Source organism: Heterodontus francisci, chromosome 44, assembly GCF_036365525.1.
Source record: "Heterodontus francisci isolate sHetFra1 chromosome 44, sHetFra1.hap1, whole genome shotgun sequence".
In the NCBI taxonomy this organism is placed as follows: domain Eukaryota; kingdom Metazoa; phylum Chordata; class Chondrichthyes; order Heterodontiformes; family Heterodontidae; genus Heterodontus; species Heterodontus francisci.
In genome coordinates, this window is record NC_090414.1 from 15832636 (window position 1) to 15855955 (window position 23320).

Sequence of the window (23320 nt, forward strand, 5' to 3'; positions counted from 1 at the left end):
TTAACACTCAGTCCCTCTTTTGGTTATCGCTAACGATTCTACTTTTGCCCCTATTAAACTGCATTTGCCGCCTGCTGTCCCAGTCACCTAAAGGATCCAAATCAGGTTGCAGTGATGGCCAGTCTGTATTTAGTGTCACGTGACCCCCCCCCCGGAGATCTTATTTACACTCCTTCTTTAATGACTCACCTCTCTGTTTCTGTCCCTCGATACTGGGGAGGCAGTGTGGGGGAGGGCAATGGTGAGGGGGGGGTGGTGTTGTTCCAATTCTGCCACTGAGCATCTATGGATTTTGTTCAGGTATCGAGTACTGGTGACATAATGGGGAAGCAGTTTTGGAGGACTGACTCAACAAAGCAGTGTGAGGGAACTGATTTCACACGTGGGCATGCATACATAGGGACATCACACTCTGAGTGACTCACCAGATTGAGAAAAAGAGAGAGAGAGAGAGAAGACACCTGATGATTGCCCTTGTCATGCGTGATGGTAGGTGTCACACGCACTGATCTAAATGATGGGATCATTGAACTGGTGGCTGTGGTTGGTGCCCCATCGACCTCTCATACCAGCCTGTGCTCAGTGCCATGTGAGTGCTGCCTGGCTGTTCGACTGAGTGAGGCATCGCCGTTGAGCCCAATCCTGCCCTGGCATGGCCTCACTGGACATGTTATTGGAGGTATCCAGATGCATTCTACCCCTTGCTTCTAGCCTGGGCGCTGAGCCCACGTTTGCTGACTTACTGATCTGTCCGATATCAGCTGTTGGCTCGGGGCCCCGGGGTTTGAGGGGGTGGGGGAATCAAACTGCTTCTCCAACTCTCACCATGCCACGAGGTGTCTCAGTAACCCACACCCCTTCCCCAAACAAACACGTGCACTGTCCCCCCCACCACCCTCACAAGCAGCAGTAATCATACACTATGATCATGGTCTGAGTGTTAACAGGGGAGGGATGGTGTGGGGGGGGAGGGGTGGTGTAGGGTGGGTGGGGGGGGAAGGCTGTTGCAATGAGCTCCGTTCCTGCCGAGAAAGGGATCTTGATTGTGGGGTCCGCCGGTTTTGGGAGCGACTGATGTGCCCCTTTTAAGCACCTCCTCCGCAGTTAGACAGGAATGGCTCGGGGGATCTCGGAGGTTTCGCCGCAGCCCGTGACATAGCTGAACATGCAGTGGTCCCTCTTCTGCTGCTTGAGACCAGCCAGCCTTTCGAGGTCCCTGTCTCCCAGAGCCGCAGAGGAATACAAGGGGTTGGATGCAAACCTCACTGTCCCCTGCAGGTATCTCCTGTGCCGCTGGTCCTCTGGCTGATTCTGCTCAGTGAGCCGGGGAGTGTGGAAAGCCCAGAAGATTGCACAGAAGTAGACAAAGAAAGCAGACAGCACAACAAACATCAGGGCGAAGGACTGCGCCGTGGCTTCTGTCACTATAGCTGGAAGGTCATGTTTCTGGGTTCAGTCCTTGTCGCAAAAACTGGGAGCGGGATCCTTGCTGTTAGCAACGCTCTGCCTGCAGTGGTTAGCTGCCTCCTGGAGCTCTGAGCTATTTTTCTCCTCCTTTGTCTCACCTCGGCAAGATTCAAGAGCCATTCCGGTCACATTGCATGCTACTGTGCCTAACCACCCACCCCCCTCCGCTCCTCCCCCACTCACCCCCCCCCCCCCTCGGCATCTTGTACCAATCACAGTAATCCAGCCTGGTATAAACATCAAAGCTCTCTCTCTCTCTCTCTCTGTGTACCCCTCCTACACACACACACACATCAATTACATTCTGTTAAACGAAAGCACCTATTTCCACCAGGCAAAATCGACTTCGGAGGAGAAGGCTGTGAAAGCTGGAAAGGTTGACAGCCCAGGCGGAGGCCATTCAGCCCATTGTGTCTGTGCTATCTGAAAGCAAAGAACGAGCCAGTTTAATCCCTCTTGATCCGTATCCCTGTCGGTTGCAGCAAGTGCATATCCAAGTGTATTTTTAAATGTTTCTGCCTCTATCACCCCCTTGTTCTGGACTCCCCCACCGCCCCCCCCCACAAGAGGAAATAGTTTCTCTCAGCTCGATTGAATCCCTCTATCATTTTAAGCGCCTCAGTGAGATCAACTCTTAATTTAGGGTTAGAAACATTTTCTTTCGGACGAGACATTAAACCGAGGCCTGGCCTGCCCTCTAAGGCGGATGTAAAATATCCCACAACTGCTATTTTAAAAAGAGTTGGGGGGGGCGGGGGGGGGGGAGGAGAGAAGTGATATTTATCCCTCAGCCAACATCACTTCAACAAAAAAAATGATCCGTTATCACATTGTGGGATCTTGCTGTGCGCAATTGGCTACTGTGTTTCCCACATTGCACCAGCTTTTTACAAAAAAAAAAGTCTTTCATTGGTTGTGAACCGCAATGGGGCATCGTTATTGACACCAAGTTGTCACTGGGCGCCTCCTCTCCCTTCAACAGACTAACATTGTGTCGGCCTCTTTAAATTGCTGCAACAACAACACAAGGTGTGTGTGTGTGTGTGTGTGTGTGTGGTGGGGGCGGGGCCGCAGACGGGGTCAGGCCCACCACGTGAGGCCAGCAAGCCGCGCCCCCACACGTGGGGCGGGGCAAGGTCAATGGGAGCGGCGGTGGCGGGACAAAGGGAGAGAGGGGGAAGCGGCGGAAGTCACGCACGTACGCGCGGGCGGAGTAGCTCCGCCCCCCCCCCCCCCCCCCTCTTCTTTCCGTCAACGGCCGCGAGGGAGGACACGCTGGCGCAGACCAAGCAGCGTGCCTGTTGACGCGCACGCACAGTCAGAATGCCACCGAGCGGGCGACGCGCACGCACGCACGCGGCGGTGGGCAGCGTGCCAGTTGACGCCGGGGGCGTGGGAACGCGCACGTGACACGCGCGCGACGGCGCGGGCGCCCGATTGTCCGTCAGCGAGCGAAGCGAGCGTCGCAAACAGTTTATCTCAGGATTTCCGATCGTTATTTATGAAACATTCGCAATTTTTACCCCCAAAATTTCTCACCGCAGTTAACTGGGATATATTGACGTATCAGTTCCCGAGAGGATTAGAGGCCGGGAGCGGGCGATGTCGGAAGACGGTCGGCACTACAGCGGTGAGGCGAGGGGCGGTTTAACGGCCGGGAATGGAAGGGATTTAAATGTTTAAAGGGTGGGGTTGGGGGGCGGTGATCGGCAGCCCCGGTGTTTTTGGGTGGTTGGGGGGTGGTGGGAAGGGGAAGGCCCCGGTTTCTGGGCCGCGTCCCCGGGTTTTAGTATTCACCATCCCGCCTCTCAGACTCTCCGCAGGCGGGAGGGTTTCCTGCCCTCTCCCCCCCCCATCCCATCCCTCTCCCCCCCCCATCCCATCCCTCTCCCCCTGGATTCCTGCCTCGTCTCGCCCCTCCCTCCTGGGTTCACCTTCACCCCCCCCCCCCCCCCCCCCAGTTCACCTTCACCTCCACCTCGCATCTCCCCCCTGATTAACCCCTCCTCCCCCTGGATTCATCTCCCTTGGGCTTCCTTGGCGCTCCTCTCCCTGGCCAACCCTGGTACCCACCATCCCTTTTCCCTGGGTTTCTCCCTTCCACTGCCCCCTCCACCCCCCCCCTCCCTCCCTCCCTCCCTCTCCCTCCCTCCCTCCCTCTCCCCCCCCCCCCCTCCCTCCCCCCCCTCCCTCCCTCTCCCTCCCTCTCCCCCCCTCTCCCCCCCCCTCTCCCCCCCCTCCCCCCCCCCTCTCATCCCCCCCCTCCCCCCCCCCTCTCCCCCCCCCTCTCCCCCCCCACTCCCCTCACCCCCCCCTCCCTCTCCCCCCCCTCCCTCTCCCCCCCCTCCCTCTCCCCCCCCTCCCTCTCCCCCCCTCTCCCCCCCCTCCCTCTCCCCCCCCTCCCTCTCCCACCCCTCCCCCTCCCCCCCCTCCTCTCCCCCCCCCTCCCTCTCCCCCCCCCTCACCCTCCCTCCCTCTCCCCCCCCCCTCCTCCCTCTCCCCCCCCCCACCCTCCTCCCCTCCCCCCCTCCCTCCCTCCCTCTCCCCCCCCCCATCCCTCCCTCCTCCCCACCCCACCCCCCTCCCTCCCTCCTCCCCCCCCCTCCCTCCCTCTCACCCCCCCTCCCTCCCTCTCCCCCCCCCTCCCTCCCTCCCTCTCCCCCCCCTCCCTCCCTCCCTCTCCCCCCCCCTCCCTCCCTCCCTCTCCCCCCCCCTCCCTCCCTCCCTCTCCCCCCCCCTCCCTCCTCCCCCCCTCCACCTCCCCCCCCCTCCCTCCCTCCCTCTCCCCCCCCCTCCCTCCCTCCCTCTCCCACCCCCCCCTCCCTCTCCCCCCCCTCCACCCTCCCTCTCCCCCCCCTCCCTCCCCTCCTCTCCCCCCCACTCTCACCCCCCCCTCCCTCTCCCCCCCCTCCCTCTCCCCCCCCTCCCTCTCCCCCCCCCTCCCTCTCCCCCCCTCCACATCCCCCCCCTCCCACTCCCCCCACCCCCCTCACCCCCCCCCCCTCCCCTCCCCCCCCCTCCCTCTCCCCCCCCCCTCCCTCTCCCCCCCCACTCCCTCCCTCTCACCCCCCCTCCCTCCCCTCACCCCCCTCCCTCCCTCTCCCCCCCCTCCCTCCCTCTCCCCCCCCTCCCTCCCTCTCCCCCCCCTCCTCCCTCTCCCCCCCCTCCCCCCTCTCCCCCCCTCCCTCCCCCCTCCCTCTCCCCCCCTCCCTCCCTCCCTCCCTCTCCCCCCCCCCTCCCTCCCCCCTCACCCCCACCTCCCTCCCTCCCTCCCTCTCCCCCCCCCTCCCTCCCTCCCTCCCTCATCCCCCCCCTCCCTCCCTCCCTCCCTCTCCCCCCCCCCCTCCCTCCCTCCCCTCCCTCCTCCCCCTCCCTCCCTCCTCCCTCCTCCAACCCTCCCATCCCTCCCTCCCTCCCTCCTCCCTCCCACCCATCCCCCCTCCCTACCCTCCCTCTCCCCCTCCCTCCCCTCCCATCCCTCCCTCCCTCCCTCTCCCCCCCCCTCCCTCCCTCCCTCCCTCTCCCACCCCTCCCCTCCCTCCCTCCCTCTCCCCCCCCCTCCTCCCTCCCTCTCCACCCTCCCTCCTCTCCTCCCTCCCTCTCCCCCCCTCCTCCCCCCCCACCCTCCCCCCCCCCTCCCCTCCCCCCTCCCTCTCCCCCCCCTCCCTCCCTCCCTCTCCCCTCCCTCCCTCCTCTCCCTCCTCCCTCCCTCTCCCCCCCCCTCCTCCCTCCCTCTCCCCCCCCTCCTCCCTCCTCATCCCCCCCCCAACCCTCCCTCCCTCTCCCCCCTCCATCCCTCCCTCCTCGCCCCCCCCTCCCTCCCTCCCCTCTCCCCCCCCTCTCCCCCCCTCCTCCCTCTCCCCCCCTCCCACCCTCTCCCCCCCTCCTACCCTCCCTCTCCCCCCCTCCCTCCCTCCTCTCCCCCCCTCCCCTCCCCCCCTCCTCCCTCCTCCTCTCCCCCTCCCTCCCTCTCCCCCCCCCTCCCTCTTCCCCCCCCCCCTCCCTCTTCCCCCCCCCCCCTCCCTCTCCCCCCCCCCCACCCTCTCCCCCCCCCCCTCCCTCCCCCTCCCCCCCCCCTCCCTCCCTCAGCCCCCCCCTCCCTCCCTCTCCCCCCCTCCCTCCCTCTCCCCCCCCTCCCTCCCTCTCCCCCCCCACCCCTCCCTCTCCCCCCCCTCCCTCCCACTCCCCCCCTCCCTCCCTCTCCCCCCTCCCCTCCCTCTCCCCCCCCCTCCCTCTCCCCCCCCCTCCTCCCTCTCCCCCCCCCCTCCCTCCCCCCCCCCCTCCCTCCTCTCCCCCCCCCCCCCCCTCCCTCCCTCTCCCCCCCCCCCCCCTCCCTCCCTCTCCCCCCCCCCCCTCCCTCCCTCTCCCCCCCCCCCCTCCCTCCCTCTCCCCCCCCCCCTCCCTCCCTCTCCCCCCCCCCCTCCCTCCCTCTCCCCCCCCCCCCTCCCTCCCTCTCCCCCCCCCTCCCTCCCTCTCTCCCCCCCCCCCTCCCTCCCTCTCCCCCCCCCCTCCCTCCCTCTCCCCCCTCCCTCCCTCCCTCACCCCTCCCTCCCTCCCTCTCCCCCCTCCCTCCCTCTCCCCCTCCTCCCTCTCCCCCCCCTCCCTCCCTCTCCCCCCCCCTCCCTCCCCTCCCCCTCCCTCCCTCCTCCCCTCTCCCCCCTCCCCTCCCCTCTCCCCCCCCTCCCTCCCTCTCCCCCCCCCCTCCCTCTCCTCCCCCCCCCCCCTCCCTCCCTCCCTCCCCCCCCTCCCTCCCTCTCCCCCACCCCCCCCTCCCTCCCTCTCCCCCCCCCCCTCCCTCCCTCTCCCCCCCCCCCCCTCCCTCCCTCTCCCCCCCCCCCTCCCTCCCTCTCCCCCCCCCTCCCTCCCTCTCCCCCCCCCCTCCCTCCCTCTCCCCCCCCCTCCCTCCCTCTCCCCCCCCCCTCCCTCCCTCTCCCCCCCCCCCTCCCTCCCTCTCCCCCCCCCACCCCCCCTCCCTCCTCTCCCCCCCCCCCTCCCTCCCTCTCCCCCCCCCCTCCTCCCTCCTCTCCCCCCCCCTCCCTCCCTCTACCCCCCCCTCCCTCCATCTCCCCCCCCCTCCCTCCCCTCCCTCCCTCCCTCCCTCCCCTCCCTCCTCCCCTCCCTCCCTCCCTCCCTCCCCTCCCTCCCTCCCTCCCTCCCCTCCCTCCCTCCCTCCTCCCCTCCCTCCCTCCCCTCCCCCCCTCCCTCCCTCCCCTCCCCTCCCCCCCTCCCTCCCTCCCTCCCTCTCTGCCCCCCTCCCTCCCTCTCTGCCCCCCTCCCTCCCTTCCCTCTCTGCCCCCCCTCCCTCCCTCCCTCTCTGCCCCCCCTCCCTCCCTCCCTCTCTGCCCCCCCTCCCTCCCTCTCTGTCCCTCCCCCCCTCCCTCTCTGTCCCTCCCTCCCTCCCCCCTCCCTCCCCCCTCCCTCCCCCCCCCTCCCCCCCCCTCCCCCCCCCCTCCCCCCCCCTCCCTCCCCCCCTCCCTCCCCCCCTCCCTCCCTCCCTCCCTCCCTCCCTCCCCCCCTCCCTCCCTCCCTCCCTCCCCTCCCTCCTCCCCTCCCTCCCCTCCCTCCCTCCCTCCCTCCCTCCCTCCACCCCCACACCATCCCTTTTCCCCTTGCCCCTGGGTTTCTCCCTTCCACTGCCCACACCATCCCTTTTCCCCTTGCCCCTGGGTTTCTCCCTTCCCCCCCCCCCCCCACACCACCCTTTTCCCTGGATTGAGTGGCCTATTTCTGTGATGTACATTTTCTAACTTTGCAGTGAGCACGTGTAGAGCCCAGCAGGTGCCAACAGTAGGGTTTTTGTATGATAAACATATATTTCAATCTGATGTCAACAGGCTTGCATATGGTAGACTACCAGTAAGTGCTTCAGTCACGTTACCACATCCCCCCCCCCCCCCCCCCCCCCCCCCCAAACTACCCCATCAAAGCGAAGATCCAACAAGTACAGGATCATTAAATTCCTGTTACGTTGTCCTTGGCACCCGCTGTTAAGCTCCGAACATATGTCCTCCTGCTCACTGTGTGCAATGCCACAGGAGATCCATTAGTGTATTTGTATTTTTAAAAATATACATTAGAGATTTGCATCCAGCAGAATCTACCTGCACAAGTTACTGTAACATGTTTGTGAGCTTCATTTAGGTAATTTTATATTTTGGCATCATTAGAAAATAGGGTCTCTTGTGTCTCATCTGTGATGCCTGCATAATGAATTGGAGAAATCAAGACCAGCCTGCCTGCAAAATGGTGACCCTGCGGTACATGGGCATGCACTTGAAGTGCTGTAACCTACAAGGCTATGGACCAGTTGTTGGAAGGTGGGATTAGATTGGGCGGCTAGTTTTTGCGGCTGGCACGGACACGGCGGGCTGAATGGCCTCCTTCTGTGCCATAATTGTTCTATGGTTCTATAACAGTGAAGCCAGTCCACTTCAGGCAAATGTTTTGTGGCTGGTGTATAATCCATGTAGTTCAAAATGTGTGGATTCCACTAGACTAACAGCTGTTCAGGAAGTGAGTTGAACTTTTGACAGATTGAAATATGGTGTGGTATAGCTGGGTGTACCCCCGAGCTATGCTCAGTTTAGACCAGTGGGAATGGTAATCAATCAGTTTGAACATTGGTCCAATTGTGCACTTTACACTTGTCACCAGTTTTGTGCTCAGGATAAATGAATCTGTTTTATATCAGAATATTCCTGCAAGTTGCACTGGGGAAAGAAGTATAAACTTACTGAGTAGAACTTCCTAGTGAAGAGTTAACAAGTTATTTTTCTCTAATTGTGCAGGACTCTTTACACAGTAGGGTTACCCATTGTGATGTGACATTTGGCATCAAGTAAATATCAGGAAGTGATTTAAAATTGTGATCTGAGGGGTTTGACGACAATTATAACAGCCATGTTGACACTTGAACCCTGAACTTGATTGTTGCCTGCTGCCTCCCAGCTAAGTCATCGTATGTAAATATAAACCTGCGACCTCTACCAACTAGAAGGACAACGGCAGCAGATGCATGGGAACACCACCACCTGCAAGTTCCCCTCCAAGTCACACACCATCCTGACTTGGAACTATATCGCCATTCCTTCACTGTTGCTGGGTCAAAATCCTGGAACTCCCTCCCTAACAGCACTGTGGGTATACCTACCTCACATGGACTGGAATGGTTCAAGAAGGCAGCTCACCGCCACCTTCTCAAGGGCAATTAGGGATGGGCAACAAATGCTGACCTAGCCAGTGACGCCCACATCCCATGAATGAATAAAAAAAATGAGTGAATTTAGATATGTAATTTATCATTTATTGGATGCAGTAACATGTTGGAACTGTGCTGCGTATGATGGAATGAAGGATAGTGACTTCAGTTGCTTTTACCCATGAAGGGAAGGTCGTGTGTTCTCTCAACAGCAGCAATATCTCACAAGGTCACTGTGGGAAGTGCTGTTGAAGTAAGGCAAGTTGCTGCAGTGTCTCCTGCAGCTGCAGTGGGTTGGGGTGGAGGGAGTACAGTGAAAGTGGTGTAAAAACAGAAAGTGCTGGAAATACTCAGCAGCTCAAGCAGAATCTTGAGAGAGAGAAACAGTTAACGTTTCAGCTCTGTGACCTTTCATCAGAGCTGGAACAAAGTCAAAGAAACAAATGGAAATCCTGTCTGAGAGAAGAGCAGAACCTTTCCAGGAGTAGCCCATCTTGAGGAAGTGACAGTGGATCGAGCAGACTGTCTTGGATGGTGTTGAGCTTTTTAAATACTGTAGCTTTACCCATCTCCAGCTCCAGTTTCTGAGCCCCTCCAATTCTGACCTCTTTCACATCACTGATTTTCATTGCTCCACCATTGGTGGCTGTGCCTTCAGCTGCCTGGGCCCTAAGCTCTGGAATTCCCTCCCTAAACCTCTCCGCCTCTCTCCTCCGTTAACACGCTCCTTCATACCTACCTTTTGGGCCAAGGGTTTGGTCATCTGCTCTACTCTCCTTATGTGGCTCAGTGTTAAATTTTGTTTGCTTATGCTCCTGTGAAGTACTTTGTAGTAGAGGCCTGCTCAGGTCGAGAAAAAAGAACCCGATTGAACCCGAGCCCGACCCGGCCTGAGTCCCTCCGATTTTGCCCTGAGCCCAACCTGACCTGAACCCGACCATCCCTTTACTTACCTTCCGACTGGGAAGCTCCAGAAGCTACAGCGCGTGCGCGATGATGTCATAGTGACGTCATCGCTCACTGTGCAGACTCAGTTTCATTGCGGACTCCCAGCTCAGCTAAGTTTTTAAAATTTCAGTAGTTACTAGCAGAGCACTTACCGTGTGTGTCTGGCCCACCCAACCTGACCTGGACTCGGCCTGGCCCGAGCCGAGCCCGAACGCCGTACCCTGAAGATGGGCCCGACCCGACCTCGACACATGTCGTCAGGTCCCGGCATGTTCGGGTCGGGTAGCAGGCCTCTACTTTGTATCGTCCTTAATGTAATAAAATGCCCCATAGTTGTTAAGGTCTGTTTCATAAGATGGGAGAGAAAACCAATCTTGCCAAATACCTTCTGATACTAACTTCAGATCAGTTTGATTGCAGATGTTGGTGTGAGATTGGAAGAGCAAGTTTGAGGATAGAGATAAAAATGCCTCATTCTTAAATTGATACAGAAGACTATTTTTCTGGGCCTCATGGAATTCCTATGCAGTTTATCACTGATATTTTTCTCCTTGACAGAAATTTTCATAACTCGAATAACTGCCAAGTATAATCAGTGCTCTTATAATAAAAACATAAACAGCACAGGAATACTGTTCACTGTAGTCCCGTACTTCCTGCAGTTTACTAAAATGTCACAGGTTGACAGATTCTTACACAGTGTAATCTTTACCATCTTGTGCACACTTGTGCTGATTCTTCAAAACTCAGACCAGTTTAGTAACTTTTAGTAAGCATTTTGTTACATTTTAGTTCTTTAACACACTCTAAAATATTTCATCTCGTCTCACTTTCAGCCTCTGTTTAATCATCATATAGGTACACATTTTGCTCTTTCTAATGCACCATAATGTGAAAATTTTAAAGCTTCTTGATAACTGAGGTAAATAATTCATATAAACTACGGGGTACAGTAACATAGTGGTTATGTTAATGATTTGGAGAGATTATGGAGAATAAGTCTTACGAGGAAAGGCTGAACATTCTAGGCCTCTTCTCATTAGAAAGGAGAAGGATGAGGGGTGACATGATAGAGGTTTATAAGATGATCAGGGGAATAGATAGGGTAGACAGTCAGAAACTTTTTCCCCGGGTGGAGCAAAGCGTTACAAGGGGTCATAAATTTAAGGTGAAGGGTGGGAGATATAAGGGGGATGTCAGGGGAAGGTTCTTTACCCAGAGAGTGGTCGAGGCATGGAATGCCTTGCCCGGGGAAGTTGTTGAGTCAGAAACTTTAGGGACTTTCAAAAGGCTTTTGGATAGGTATATGGATAAAGGAGAATGATGGGGTATAGATTAAATTGTCCTTGACAGAGGACAAAGGATCGGCACAACATTGTGGGCCGAAGGGCCTGTTCTGTGCTGTATGTTCTATGTTCTATGTTCTATTAGTTCAAATCCCATTGTGGCAGCTGGGAATTTTAAATTCAGTTAATTAAATAAATCTGGAAGAGAATCATAGAAAGTTTACAGCACAGAAAATGGCCACTTGGCCCATTGTGTCTGCACTGGCCAAAAAACGAGCACCCTCCCTCCCCCCCACATTGTAATCCCACCTTCTTGCATTTGGTCTTAGCCCTGAAGGTTATGGCACTTGACGTGTATGTCCAGACACTTTCAGGCAGTGAGTTCCAGAACCTCAACACCCTCTAGGTGAAAAAATCTTTCCTCATCTCCCCTCTAATCTTTCTACCAATCACTTTAAATCTATGCCCCCTAGTCATTTACCTCTCTGCTAATATAAATAGGCCCTTCACATCCACTCTATCCATGCTCCTCACAATTTTGAACATTTCAATTGGATCTCCCCTCAGTTGCCCCTGGTCCAAGGAGAATAACCACAGACTATCCAACCTTTCCTCATAGCTGCATTTTTCCAGTCCTGGCAACGTCCTCGTAAATCTCCTCTGTACCCTCTCTCGTGCAATTACATCCTTTCTGTATTGGAATAAAAAGCTAGTAATAGTAATGGTGAGCAGGAAACGACAGAACTAAAACTAAAAACGTCTATCTGCTTCACTGATGTCCTTTAGGGAAATAAATCTACTGTCCTTACCCGGTCTGGGTCTGCATGTGACTCCAGATCCACAGCAATATGGGTGACTCTTAACTCCCCTCTGAAATGGCCCAGCAAGCCACTTGGTTGTATCTCGAGGGCAATTAAGGATGGGCAATAAATTCTGAACTTGCCAGTGATGCCCACTTCCAGTGAATACAAAAACACTATGCAGACCAGGAACGTCTAAGGTTTGTGATAGCCAACTTTGGTTGGGGAAGCCGTGGAGTCTCTGAGTGGCCTCAGCATCTGTGGGCCAGGAAGGGGACAGTCAAGGTTCCCAATCTTGATCACTGTCTAATGACGTCTGGTTCCAAGTGGGTGTGATTCTGATGCATTCTGTGGTCAAAGAGCCAATCATATCTTACTGTTGAGCACGTATGCGTTGAATAACATATACCAGAGTACTGGCGAGTGGCAGGTAACATTTGTTATATATAGGTGCCAGGTAATGGCAATCTCTCTGTACCTGCACTGGCACCACACTTGACGAGTGGCTTTCTATCAACAACTTAAGATGTCATCATTGACTAGAAGCTTAACCAGACCAGCTACAAAAGGAGGGCAGAGGCTGGATGCTCTGCAATCTCTTGACCCACTCCTTCACCCAAAAATCCTCTTTGACATCTACAAAGCTTGAGTTAGAAGAATGATGCACTATGCACCACACATGTGGATGGATGCGGTTTCATAATACTCAATAAACTTGACACTCAGTTGACACCACTGTCACTGTTCACTTCCTTCACCATCAGTACATTGTGGCTACATGTTGTACTGCAAAAATTTGCTTGGGTTATTTCAGCTGGACCTCCCAGCTCTAACATTGAAAAGTCATAGAAATTTTCAGCACAGAAGGAGGCCATTCTGCCCATTGTACCTGTGCAGACTGAAAACAAGCTATCCAGCTTAATCCCACTTTTCAGTCTTGTAGGTTACAGCATTTCAAGTGCATATCCAGTTACTTTTTAAAAACGATGGGGGTTTCTGCCTCTACCAGCCTTTCAGGTAGTGAGTTCCAGACCCCCACCACCATCTGGGTGAAATAAAATTTCTCAACTGCCCTTTAATCCTTTTGTCAATTACATTACATCTATGCCCCCTGGATATTGACCCCTCTGTGACTGGAAATAGGTCCTTCCTATCCACTCTTAAGTCCCTCATAACTTTACACACCTCAATTAAATCTGCCCTCCGCCTCCTCGGTCCAAGAAAACAACTGCAGCCTTGTTCTTTGCTAGAATTCTCCAGTCCTGGCAACATTCTCCTAAATCTCTGTGCCCTCTCTAGTGCGATCACATCCTTGCTGCAATGTGGTAAGCAGATCTGTATGCACTACTCTAGATGGGGTCTAACTACTGTTTTATACAGTGCCAGCATAACCTCCCGGCTCTTGTATTCTATGTCTTGCTTATAAAGTATCCAGTATGCCTTAAGTGCCTTACCTACCTGTCCTGCTACCTTCAGGGGTCTGTGGGCATGCACTTCAGGATTCCTCTGTTCAGAACTCGGCCATTTATTTCCTTGCCCTGTTGGCCCTCCCCAAATGCATTATCTTGCACTTCTCCGGATTGAATTCCATTTGCCACTTTTCTACCCACTTGACCAGTCCATTGATATTTTCCTGCAGTCTACAGCTTCCTCACTATCAACCACATAATCAATTTTTATTTCATCTGCAAACTTCTTGATGATGCCTCCCACAGTTAAGTCTAAATCATTGATATAGTACCTCAAAAGCAAGGGGCCTCGAACTGAGCCCTGCAGAACCCCGTTGCAAACAACCTTCCAGTCACAAAAGCATTCGTTGACCTTTGCCTCCTGGCACTGAGCCAATTTTGGATCCGACACCACTTTCTTTTGGATCCCAGGGGCTTTGACCTATTCTGGCCAGTCTGCCATGTGGAACCTTTATCAAAAACCTTGCTAAAATCCATGAAGACTACATCAAATGTGCTTCACTCATTGACTCTCCTTGTTACCTTCTCCAAAAATTCAGTCCAGTTAGGCAGGTATGACCTTCCCTTAAATTTACTGTCATTGATTAATCAGTGCCTTTCTAAGTGACGATTTATACTGTCCCTCAGAAATGTTTCCAATAATTTTCCCACCACCGGCTGGCCTGTAATTATTAAGTCTATTCCTTTCTCACTTTGTAAACGGAGCAATGTAGTCCACCAGCACCATGCCTATAGCCAGAGAGGATTGGAAAATGGTGGTCAGAGCCTCAACTAAATTCCTCCCTTGCTTCTCTGGATAACCTGGTATACAGCATGAGAGGATGCTTAAAAATAAGCTGCTGTAAAATTAACAATTGATCTGGCATCAATTGCCTTTTGTGGAAGTGAGTTCCAAACTTTTACCATCCTTTGTGTGTAGAAGTGTTTTCTAATTTCATTCCTGAAAGGCCTGGCCCCTGACTTTTAGACTCTGTCCCCTAATCCTAGACTGCCCAACCAGCAAAATAGTTTTTCTCCTATTATCTTAAAATATTATGATAGATAAAGTTGAGATAAATATTGACAAATTATACGAGGTGCAATGATTACCTCTTGCTAGTAGAGGGGTATAGATTATAAGGGCCCCAAATAAAGCTCAAAAAGGTTACATGCACCTTTTGAACCTATATATTGTATTGTAGATAAATTCACTATTTTGGGGATATATTGTACATCTCTAGCATAAAAGGAACAGCCTTTTTGTGTTGAAGGTGTCACATGATGTCGGACTTGAAGCAGTGTTGGATTTGTGACATATCTGCGTGGAATGAAACTAATCCAGAACTTGTAACTTAAGACATTAAAGGAAAATTCCAGGAAGAGTCCCAAATTTCAAAGTGTACTCCTTTCAAGGAAACATGTTGCTTCTGATGTACAGCTGCGTTCCACACAGACCAGGGTGAAATCTGGGCGTTTCCTTGTCTGTCTATCTCAGTTTCACATTGGACAATGTATTTGTCAAATGGGCACCTCATTTTCATGTAATGAATTACAGATGTCTGAAATGAACAAAGATAAATGAAAGGATCCTTTGTAGAGCCCAAGCAAGATATTGAAGGGACTAAATTTAAAGAATGTTATGAGGTTGCTGGCAGAATCTATTACCTGTGGTTGACTTAAACACAAATAACATACATAAAACTGTGCTCAACAAAAGACCTTAAACACTTGGCTGAGAAAGCCCTGCAAATTTCAGAAAATGCTAGATATATGCAGCAGATCTGTTAGCATCTGTAAAGAGAATAGGCGGACACATGTTTGAAATGTAGCTCCCTTCATCAAAACTGATTGGTTCTGTTTGACTGATAGGTGCACTAGGGCGTGTACACATGTCCAGAGAGCTTTGGTATGAGTTGTCTTGGGGACAGGAGCCCTCGAGTGTGCAGCTGGCTCTACCATTGGAGTTGAGCCAGTTAAACCATAAATACAGGCTACCAGCACAGAGTACTGGTTAGCTTCTAATACAGGGAGGATGAACAACTTTTCTGTAATTCATCATCTAAAATTGATGTGCGTGAGATTCCACTTTGCAGCACATTATCCCACAAAGCTCTAACTGACAATGTCAGCATTTAAAAAAAAAACTTTGTACTGTATTTATTAAATTGCTGGTTCAACAATGTGCTTAGTAACTGAGACCCTATATTTGGCACTTTGCTGATTCACCTCAGATTTCTTCACAATGGGGTCCATGGTGTAGTGAGAGGTTGTGATTCCCTGGTCTCAATTGTGGTCAGGTACCAATCTGAGACCAACATAAGAGGAAAATTAGTCTTTTTTAAATTATCTTGGCCACGGATAATTTTTGGTCTATAGTTCGGTTGTGTTTAATGCTAACATTGCCTGCCCCTTTTAAGGCTACTGATTAGATGCGTATGTGGGATTAATTGCTGTGAAAATGTCTAAAATGGCAGCTGCTTGCTGCTCTCCTGCAGAGAGGCTTGCTTGGTCAAAGTCATGGAAATAAAAGCAGGAAAGGGCTGGTCAATTGTGATTTGTAGGTGTTGATTTATGAATGGGAAATCATGTTGGACAAACCTGTTGGAGTTTTTTGAGGATGTTACTAACAGAGTTGATAAAGGGGAGTCGGTGGACGTGGTATACTTGGATTTTCAGAAGGCTTTTGATGAAGTCCCCAACAGGAGGTTGGTTAGTAAAATTAAAGCACATTGGATAGGAGGTAATATACTGGCATGGATTAACGATTGGTTAACAGGCAGAAAGCAGACAGTAGAAATAAATGGGCCATTCTCGTGTTGGCAGGCTGTGACTAGTAGGATACCGGAGGGATCAGTGCTTGGGCCCCAACTGTTCACAATATATATCAATGATTTGGATGTGGGGATTGAATGTAATATTTCCAAGTTTGCGGATGACGCAAAACTAGGTGGGAATGTGTGTTGTGAGGAAGATGCAAAGCGGCCTCAAGGGGATTTGGACAAACTTAGTGAGTGGGCAAGAATGCGGCAGATGGAATATAATGTGGAAAAAATGTGAGGTTATCCACTTTGGTAGGAGAAACAGATGTGCAGAGTATTTCTTAAATAGTAAGAGATTAGAAAGTGTAGATGTACAAAGGGACCTGGGTGTCCTTGTCAATAAGTCCCTGAAAGCTAACATGCAGCTGCAGCAAGCAATTAGGAAGGCTAATGGTATGTTGGCCTTTTTCACAAGAGGATTTGAATGCAGGAGTAGTGAAGTCTTGCTTCAATTGTATAGAACCTTGGTTAGTCCGCATTTGGAGTACTTTGTTCAGTTTTGGTCCCTTTAACTTAGGAAGGATATTATTGCCATAGAGGGAGTGCAACAAAGGTTCATCAGACTTATTCCCGGGATGGTGGGACTGTTCAGTGAAGGGAGATTGGGGAAACTGGGCCGGTATTCTCTAGAGTTTTGAAGAATGAGAGGTGATCTACTTGAAACCTACAAAATACTTAAAGGGATAGACAGGTTAGATGCAGCTAAGATGTTTACCCTGGTTGGGGAGTCTCAAACCAGGGGACACAATTTCAAAATAAGGGGAAACCACTTAGGACTGGGATGAGGAGAAATGTCTTTACTCCGAGGGTTGTGAATCTTTGGAATTCTCTACCTCAGAGGGCTGTGGAAGCTCAGTCATTGAGTATGTTTAAAGCAGAGATTGACAGATTTCTAAATGCAAATGACAAGGGGATATGAGGATAGTGTGAGAAAAAGGCATTGAAGTGGATGATCAGCCATGCTCATCTTGAATGAAGGGGCAGGTTTGATGGGCTGCATGGCCTACTCCTGCTATGTTTCTATGTTCCATACAAAGTGTGTAGGGTTCATTAGCTATAAAATGTCGAGTAAAAGCAAAATACTGCGGATGCTGGAAATCTGAAACAAAAACAAGAAATGCTGGAATCCAGCATTTCTTGTTTTTGTTTCAAATGTCGAGAGTACATGTTCCAGCATGATAGTGTAATCATTATCAGGCAGCTACATACTCCTCTCCTAACTTGCTCTCTTGATAGTTATTTTGTTTTTATATTCTCAATTAATATTCATGCATTTGTTCTCAGGGTTTTCTACACCTGATTGAATGAATAGCGAAATCTGACAAAGATTTCTTGTAGTGATTATGGAAGATCTTTCTGCTCCCAATCTATGCAATATTTAGGGCGGTACAGTGGCGCAGTGGTTAGCACCGCAGCCTCACAGCTCCAGGGACCCGGGTTCGATTCCGGGTACTGCCTGTGTGGAGTTTGCAAGTTCTCCCTGTGTCTGCGTGGGTTTTCTCCGGGTCCTCCAGTTTCCTCCCTCAAGCCAAAAGACTTGCAGGTTGATAGGTAAATTGGCCATTATAAATTGTCACTAGTATAGGTAGGTGGTAGGGAAATATAGGGACAGGTGGGGATGTTTGGTAGGAATAAAAGCAAAATACTGCGGATGCTGGAAATCTGAAACAAAAACAAGAAATGCTGGATTCACTCAGCAGGTCTGGCAGCATGTGTGGAAAGAGAAGCAGAGTTAACGTTTCGGGTCAGTTCCGAAGAAGGGTCACTGACCCGAAACGTTAACTCTGCTTCTCTTTCCACACATGCTGCCAGACCTGCTGAGTGAATCCAGCATGTTTGGTAGGAATATGGGATTAGTGTAGGATTAGTATAAATGATGTTGATGTTCGGCACAGACTCGGTGGGCCGAAGGGCCTGTTTCAGTTTTGTATCTCTAATCTAAAAAAATATGAAGAAGATGCCTCCTGCAGCTTGTTGCTAGCGCTGGGTAATGAAAATTGTGGGAGAAGTGTTCCATTGCCCAGCACTGACACCATACAGCTTGAGCAGAGCATTTATTGAAAGAATATTGAATTTACTTAGGTTTGCTAAATCAGAATTGATTTGCAATTTACAAATTGGATTTTATTTCCAATAATGGTCACTTAGTAAATGGGATAGATTTGAATTGTGATTCAGTGTTGCTGGCTATACAGAACAACTCTTATTAACACCTTTCCTTTTTTAAGTTGATTTAAAGGTTTTTACCTTGCCCCACCCAATCTTAAAAAAGACCTATTATTTTTCTGCACATGGAAATCGTTGCACCTTAAATTGGATTCTGTCTTGTCAGAGTTGATCTTAAGTGGCTTTTATTTTTTTATTTCCAAAATATACTTTATTCATAAAAAAACTGTAAAAAATACATTGCAAAACAGTTCCAAAAAGCACAAAGTCAAACAATACAAAGAGTGCAAAAGAGATCAGTTTCCTTCAATGCAGGAGTGAGTTGCCTCACAACCCTTTCATTTCATTTTACATGCTATGTACATTTTGCAGCAAAACAAATATTTTCTGGATACAGTTGAGGGGTTTCCCATGGATCCAGTTCAGCTTGGTGGGGGGACCTTACTTAAGTGGGTTTCACTGTAATATCCATGGCAGTGATACTGTAAGGAGCAATGTAGCAGCTGCAACAGTGTTCCTCATGGCCTAACAACATGGTGCACTTCAAAGTCAAAGGTGGTTACTCCTACATGTGGATCTCAACTCTGAATCAGATTGTTTTAAAATAACCATATGGACAATTCACAGCAGGACTGCATTAAAGCATCAGACATCAAGCTACGGACATCTTCTGCCTGCAGGATTTCCCCAGCAGTGGATACTTCGACGTGACGTTCCGGAACGTGGCGGGGTGCATCAAGTTCCTGAAGGCGTTCAAGGAGAAAGGGGACCGGGCGCCACTGTCGATCCTCACAGCGGAGCCGCTCTTCACGCTTCCGTCACAACGGGACCGGGTGGTGACGATTCACCTCTACAACCCCCATGTTCCAGTGGTGGATGTACTCACCTTTCTCGCCAGGTACGTCGAGGTGGCCGGCAGCAGCACTGATGTCAAGGATCTCTTTGGGATTTGGACCAGCAAGCGTCAGGTCAAGGTGACCTTGAAGGTCGATGCCAGTGGAGCCATCATCCACCCTCCCTCCAGCTTCGCTATCGGGGGAAGTCGAGGCTTCTTGCTCTACGCTGGGCAGCCCAGAGTTTGCCGCACCTGTGGCAAATCTGGTCACGTGGCAGCAAACTGCAGCACGGTTGTTTGCAAGAACTGCAAGGAGGAAGGCCATCAGACCAAGGACTGTAAGCAGACTAAGTGTTGCAACTTGTGCGGTGCGGCAGGCCACCTCTACAAAACCTGCCCCAAACGCTGCCTCAGTTATGCTCAGGCGGCAAGGTCCAAGGAAAGGCCGGGAGAAGGTTCGACGAAGGCGTCCGGTGTTCGAAAGGAAACGAGCAACCTTCTCCGCAGTGAGGAACTTCAACCTGAGAAGGAGAAGAAAGGGGAGGCAGCTGAAATCAGCGACCCAGAACCTACCCTGCACCCGGAAACCCCTCCTCCACAGACAGAATCAATGGAGGAGGAGGCAGCAGATGGACAAACAGGTCAGTGGCAAGTGGTACAAAGGAAAACCACAAAGAAAAAACCTCCAAAAGCGGAACAGGCCAGCACCCAAACCAGTGGCAAGAGGAGGCTACCTTCTGAGACAGACTACAGCAGCTCCTCTTCACTGGACGGGGAAATGCTGGAACGACGGCCCCTTCAAAAGAGGCGGCTGAACTCCAAGGAGATGGAGGATAAAGCATCCCAGCCCCCGGGCACTGGAAGCTGTGATGGGCCCGGCGTGCCCCAACCCCAAAGCGCCACACGGAACGACGTGGCCAACGCATCCCAGCTCCGGGACACCGAGAGCAAAGACACGTCTGGCGCACCTCAGCTCCGGGAAGCCGGGAGCAGTGATGTTTTCGAGGGGGAACAGAGGGAAGCAGCAGAGGACAACCCAATCCTTGCTACCTACAAGACCCCCCCCCCCTGATGTTACCCCAGCGGAACAAGCCCTGCATGAAAAACCAGGAGGGGTTTCTGAGCCCAACTAATGTGAAACAGCTTGCGCACACGATGGGTATGCAGGAACATCCCGAAGGACTGGGACTAGCAAGGAGAAATGGTATGGGAAGCAACAACTAACTTTAAAAAAAATGGGTGTAAGGATTGCTTCCATTAATGTGCGTAGTATTAAATCTACTGCGTGATGTGTTTCAACCTTGGATTACCTCGCCAAGGTCAAAGCCGACCTCCTGTTTCTGCAGGAGTGTGGAATACCACACCTCAGCACCTACAGGCAGTGGTCGCGATGGTAGTCCCATGGGCCATCGATCTGGTCGGGGGGTAATGATTGCCGTTCCTCCGGCCTGGGTATTCTGCTGCGGGGAGGTAACTTCACCATCTCCAAAGTTAAGGAGGTGGTGGGCGGTTGCCTCCTCGTCGCAGATGTAATGTACAACAACGCTCCGCTCCGGTTGATCAACGTGTACGCCCCGGTACAACGCAGCGAGCGGCTGACCGTCTTCCAGCAGCTCCCACTGCTGCAGGCGACGTCCAGGCCGGTCATCCTAGGCGGTGACTTCAACTGCATCATCGATGCGGCTGGACGATCCGGCAGAGACGACAGCAAACTGGACACTACGTCCAGATTCCTAATAGAAACAGTTAAAGAAGCCAAACTGCACGACGTCTTCAGCAAACCTGCAGACGGAGTGCAGCGCAGATACACATGGTCAAGATCAGACGGGTCTGTCCGTTCCAGGATTGACTTCCTGTTTACAAAGGTTGGAGGACCGTGAAACCCCTCTTCGCTTCCCACCAGTGAACTGGAGACTCAATCAAGGAGAACATCAAGAGGTTCTTTATCCACAAAGGGGTTCACAGGGCGAGAGAGAGGGAAATGTCCCGACTCCAGAAAAGTATGCAAAATCTGCTCCGGCTGCAGTCGATGGAGGTTGAGGTCAAGGAGGACCTCCAAGAGGTGAAGAGCCAGCAGGCCTCGCTCTTTGCCACGGAGGCCTCCAAGATCATCTTCCGGTCCAGAGTCCGCTCCATCGAGCAGGATGAGACGTGCTCGCGTTACTTCTTCCAAAAGGTACACAGAGAGAGTTCTGTTATCAGCAGCCTGAAGGAAGAGGATGGCTCGGTGACGTCTTCGCAGTCCGACATACTAAGGATCAGCAAATCCTTTTATGCTGGGCTGTATGACGCGAAGCCCACAGACAGCAGAGCCTCCCAGTCCTTCCTGTCATCCATCACAGAGGTCTTAGAGGACAGCACGAGCGAGAGACTGGACAAGCCGCTAACTCTGGACGAGCTGACAAAGGCCTTCGAGTCCTTCAAGACGAGTAAAACTCCCAGAAGCGACGGCTTACCGGTCGAGTTGTGCTCGGCCCTGTGGGACTGGGTCGGCCCGGAAGTATACGAGAGTATGCTCCTGGCCGGCAGCATGTCAGAATCCATGAGGTAAGGCATCATCACCCTCATCTACAAGCGGAAGGGGGAGAGGGCAGAAATCAGAAATTGGCGGCCCATCTCACTGCTTAATGTTGACTACAAGATTCTGTCCAAAGTCATAGCCAGTCGAGTCAAGTCTGCTATGGAGTTGGTGATCCACCCTGATCAGCCCTGCACTGTACCCGGCAGGAAGATCTCTGATAGTCTCGCGCTACTCAGGGATACGATCGCCTATGTAGAGGACAGGAGGGTGGACACCTGCCTCATCAGCCTGGACCAGGAGAAGGCTTTTGACAGGATATCGCACACCTACATGATGGACGTGCTTTCCAAAATGGGGTTTGGGGAGGGAATCTGCAATTGGATCAAACTGCTCTACATAAATATCAGTAGCGCAGTTTCAATCAATGGGTGGGAATCGGAAAGTTTCCCGATCCAATCTGGAGTCAGACAGGGTTGTCCTCTCTCCCCGGTCTTGTTTGTTTGCTGTATTGAACCCTTTGCTGAGTCTATTAGGAAGGATGCGAGCATAAGAGGGGTGACAATCCCAGGCATTGGAGGCACTCAGTTCAAAACCTCCCTGTACATGGATGACGTCGCCGTCTTCTGTTCAGATCTGCTGTCTGTGCGCAGACTGATGAGCATCTGCGACCAGTGCGACCTGGCCTCGGGAGCCAAAGTTAACCACGGCAAGAGCGAGGCCATGTTCTTTGGGAACTGGGCTGACCGATCCTTTGTCCCCTTCTCCGTCAGGTCAGACTACCTGAAGGTGCTGGGGATATGGTTCGGAAGGGCCGGGGCATGCACCAAAACCTGGGAGGAGCGAGTAGCCAAGGTACAACAAAAGTTGAGCATGTGGGGGCAGCGATCTCTCTCCATTGTGGGTAAGAACCTGGTCATCAGGTGCGAGTCGCTCATGTTGTTGCTGTACGTGTCGCAGGTCTGGCCCATACCCCACTCCTGCGCTGTGACGGTCACCCGAGCCATTTTCCGCTTCATCTGGGGATCCAAAATGGACCGGGTCCGAAGGGACACGATGTTCAAACCTCTGGATAAGGGCGGGAAAAATGTACCCAACGTGGCCCTCATCCTGATGACCACCTTTGTGTGCGGCTGCATCAAGCTGTGTGTAGACCTCCAGTACGCAAACTCCAAGTGTCACTACGTGCTGACGTTCTATCTGTCCCCGGTGTTGCAAAGGATGGGCCTGGTCACATTGCCGCGGAATGCTCCATGCAGTTGGACCGTGCCGTACCACCTATCCTTTGTGGAGCAGTTTCTGCGGGAAAACACCTTTGACCACCGATCCATCAGGCAGTGGTCTGCACGGAATGTCCTCAAGGCCCTACGGGAAAAGGAGATGGTGGATCCTGTCGGATGGTTCCCCGAGCAGAGCGCCACAGTCATTTGGCGGAATGCCTCATCACCAGAACTTTCAAACAAGCACCAAGATGTAGCTTGGCTGGTGGTGAGAAGAGCCCTCCCCGTCAGATCCTTCCTGCACGCCTGAAATCTCGCCCCCTCCGCGCAATGCCCCCGCGTTGGCTGTGATGGGGAAGATACAGTTGCCCACCTCCTCCTGGAATGTGTCTTTGCAAAGCAGGTGTGGAAAGAGATGCAGTGGTTTTTGTCGAGGTTCATCCCAAGCAGCTCTGTAACACAGGAGTCTGTGCTCTACGGGCTGTTCCCAGGGACGCACACTGAGACAAACATCAACTGCTGCTGGAGGACTATCAATTCAGTGAAAGACGCCCTTTGGTCTGCCTGAAACTTGCTGGTTTTCCAGTGCAAAGAGTTGTCCACGACTGAATGTTG

At 52.6% G+C, this 23320-nt stretch overlaps 2 protein-coding genes across 5 annotated transcripts in view; one reads left to right on the forward strand and one right to left on the reverse strand.

The window, feature by feature from the left end:
• LOC137355982 (protein RD3-like) overlaps positions 1-1838 on the reverse strand; it is a 46168-nt gene extending 44330 nt beyond the window's left edge. The window contains exon 1 of the mRNA XM_068021685.1: positions 1769-1838. The gene's annotated coding sequence lies outside the window, so the exon portion shown is untranslated. The remainder of the gene's footprint in view (positions 1-1768) is intronic.
• A 1027-nt stretch (positions 1839-2865) lies between these two features.
• The window catches only part of nxf1b (nuclear RNA export factor 1b), an 89602-nt gene continuing 69147 nt past the window's right edge, over positions 2866-23320 (forward strand). For all 4 annotated transcript variants that reach the window (XM_068021487.1, XM_068021488.1, XM_068021489.1 and 1 more), the window contains exon 1: positions 2866-3097. In XM_068021487.1, coding sequence (XP_067877588.1) covers positions 3070-3097 — 28 coding nt within the window. In that variant the 5' untranslated portion in view covers positions 2866-3069. The remainder of the gene's footprint in view (positions 3098-23320) is intronic.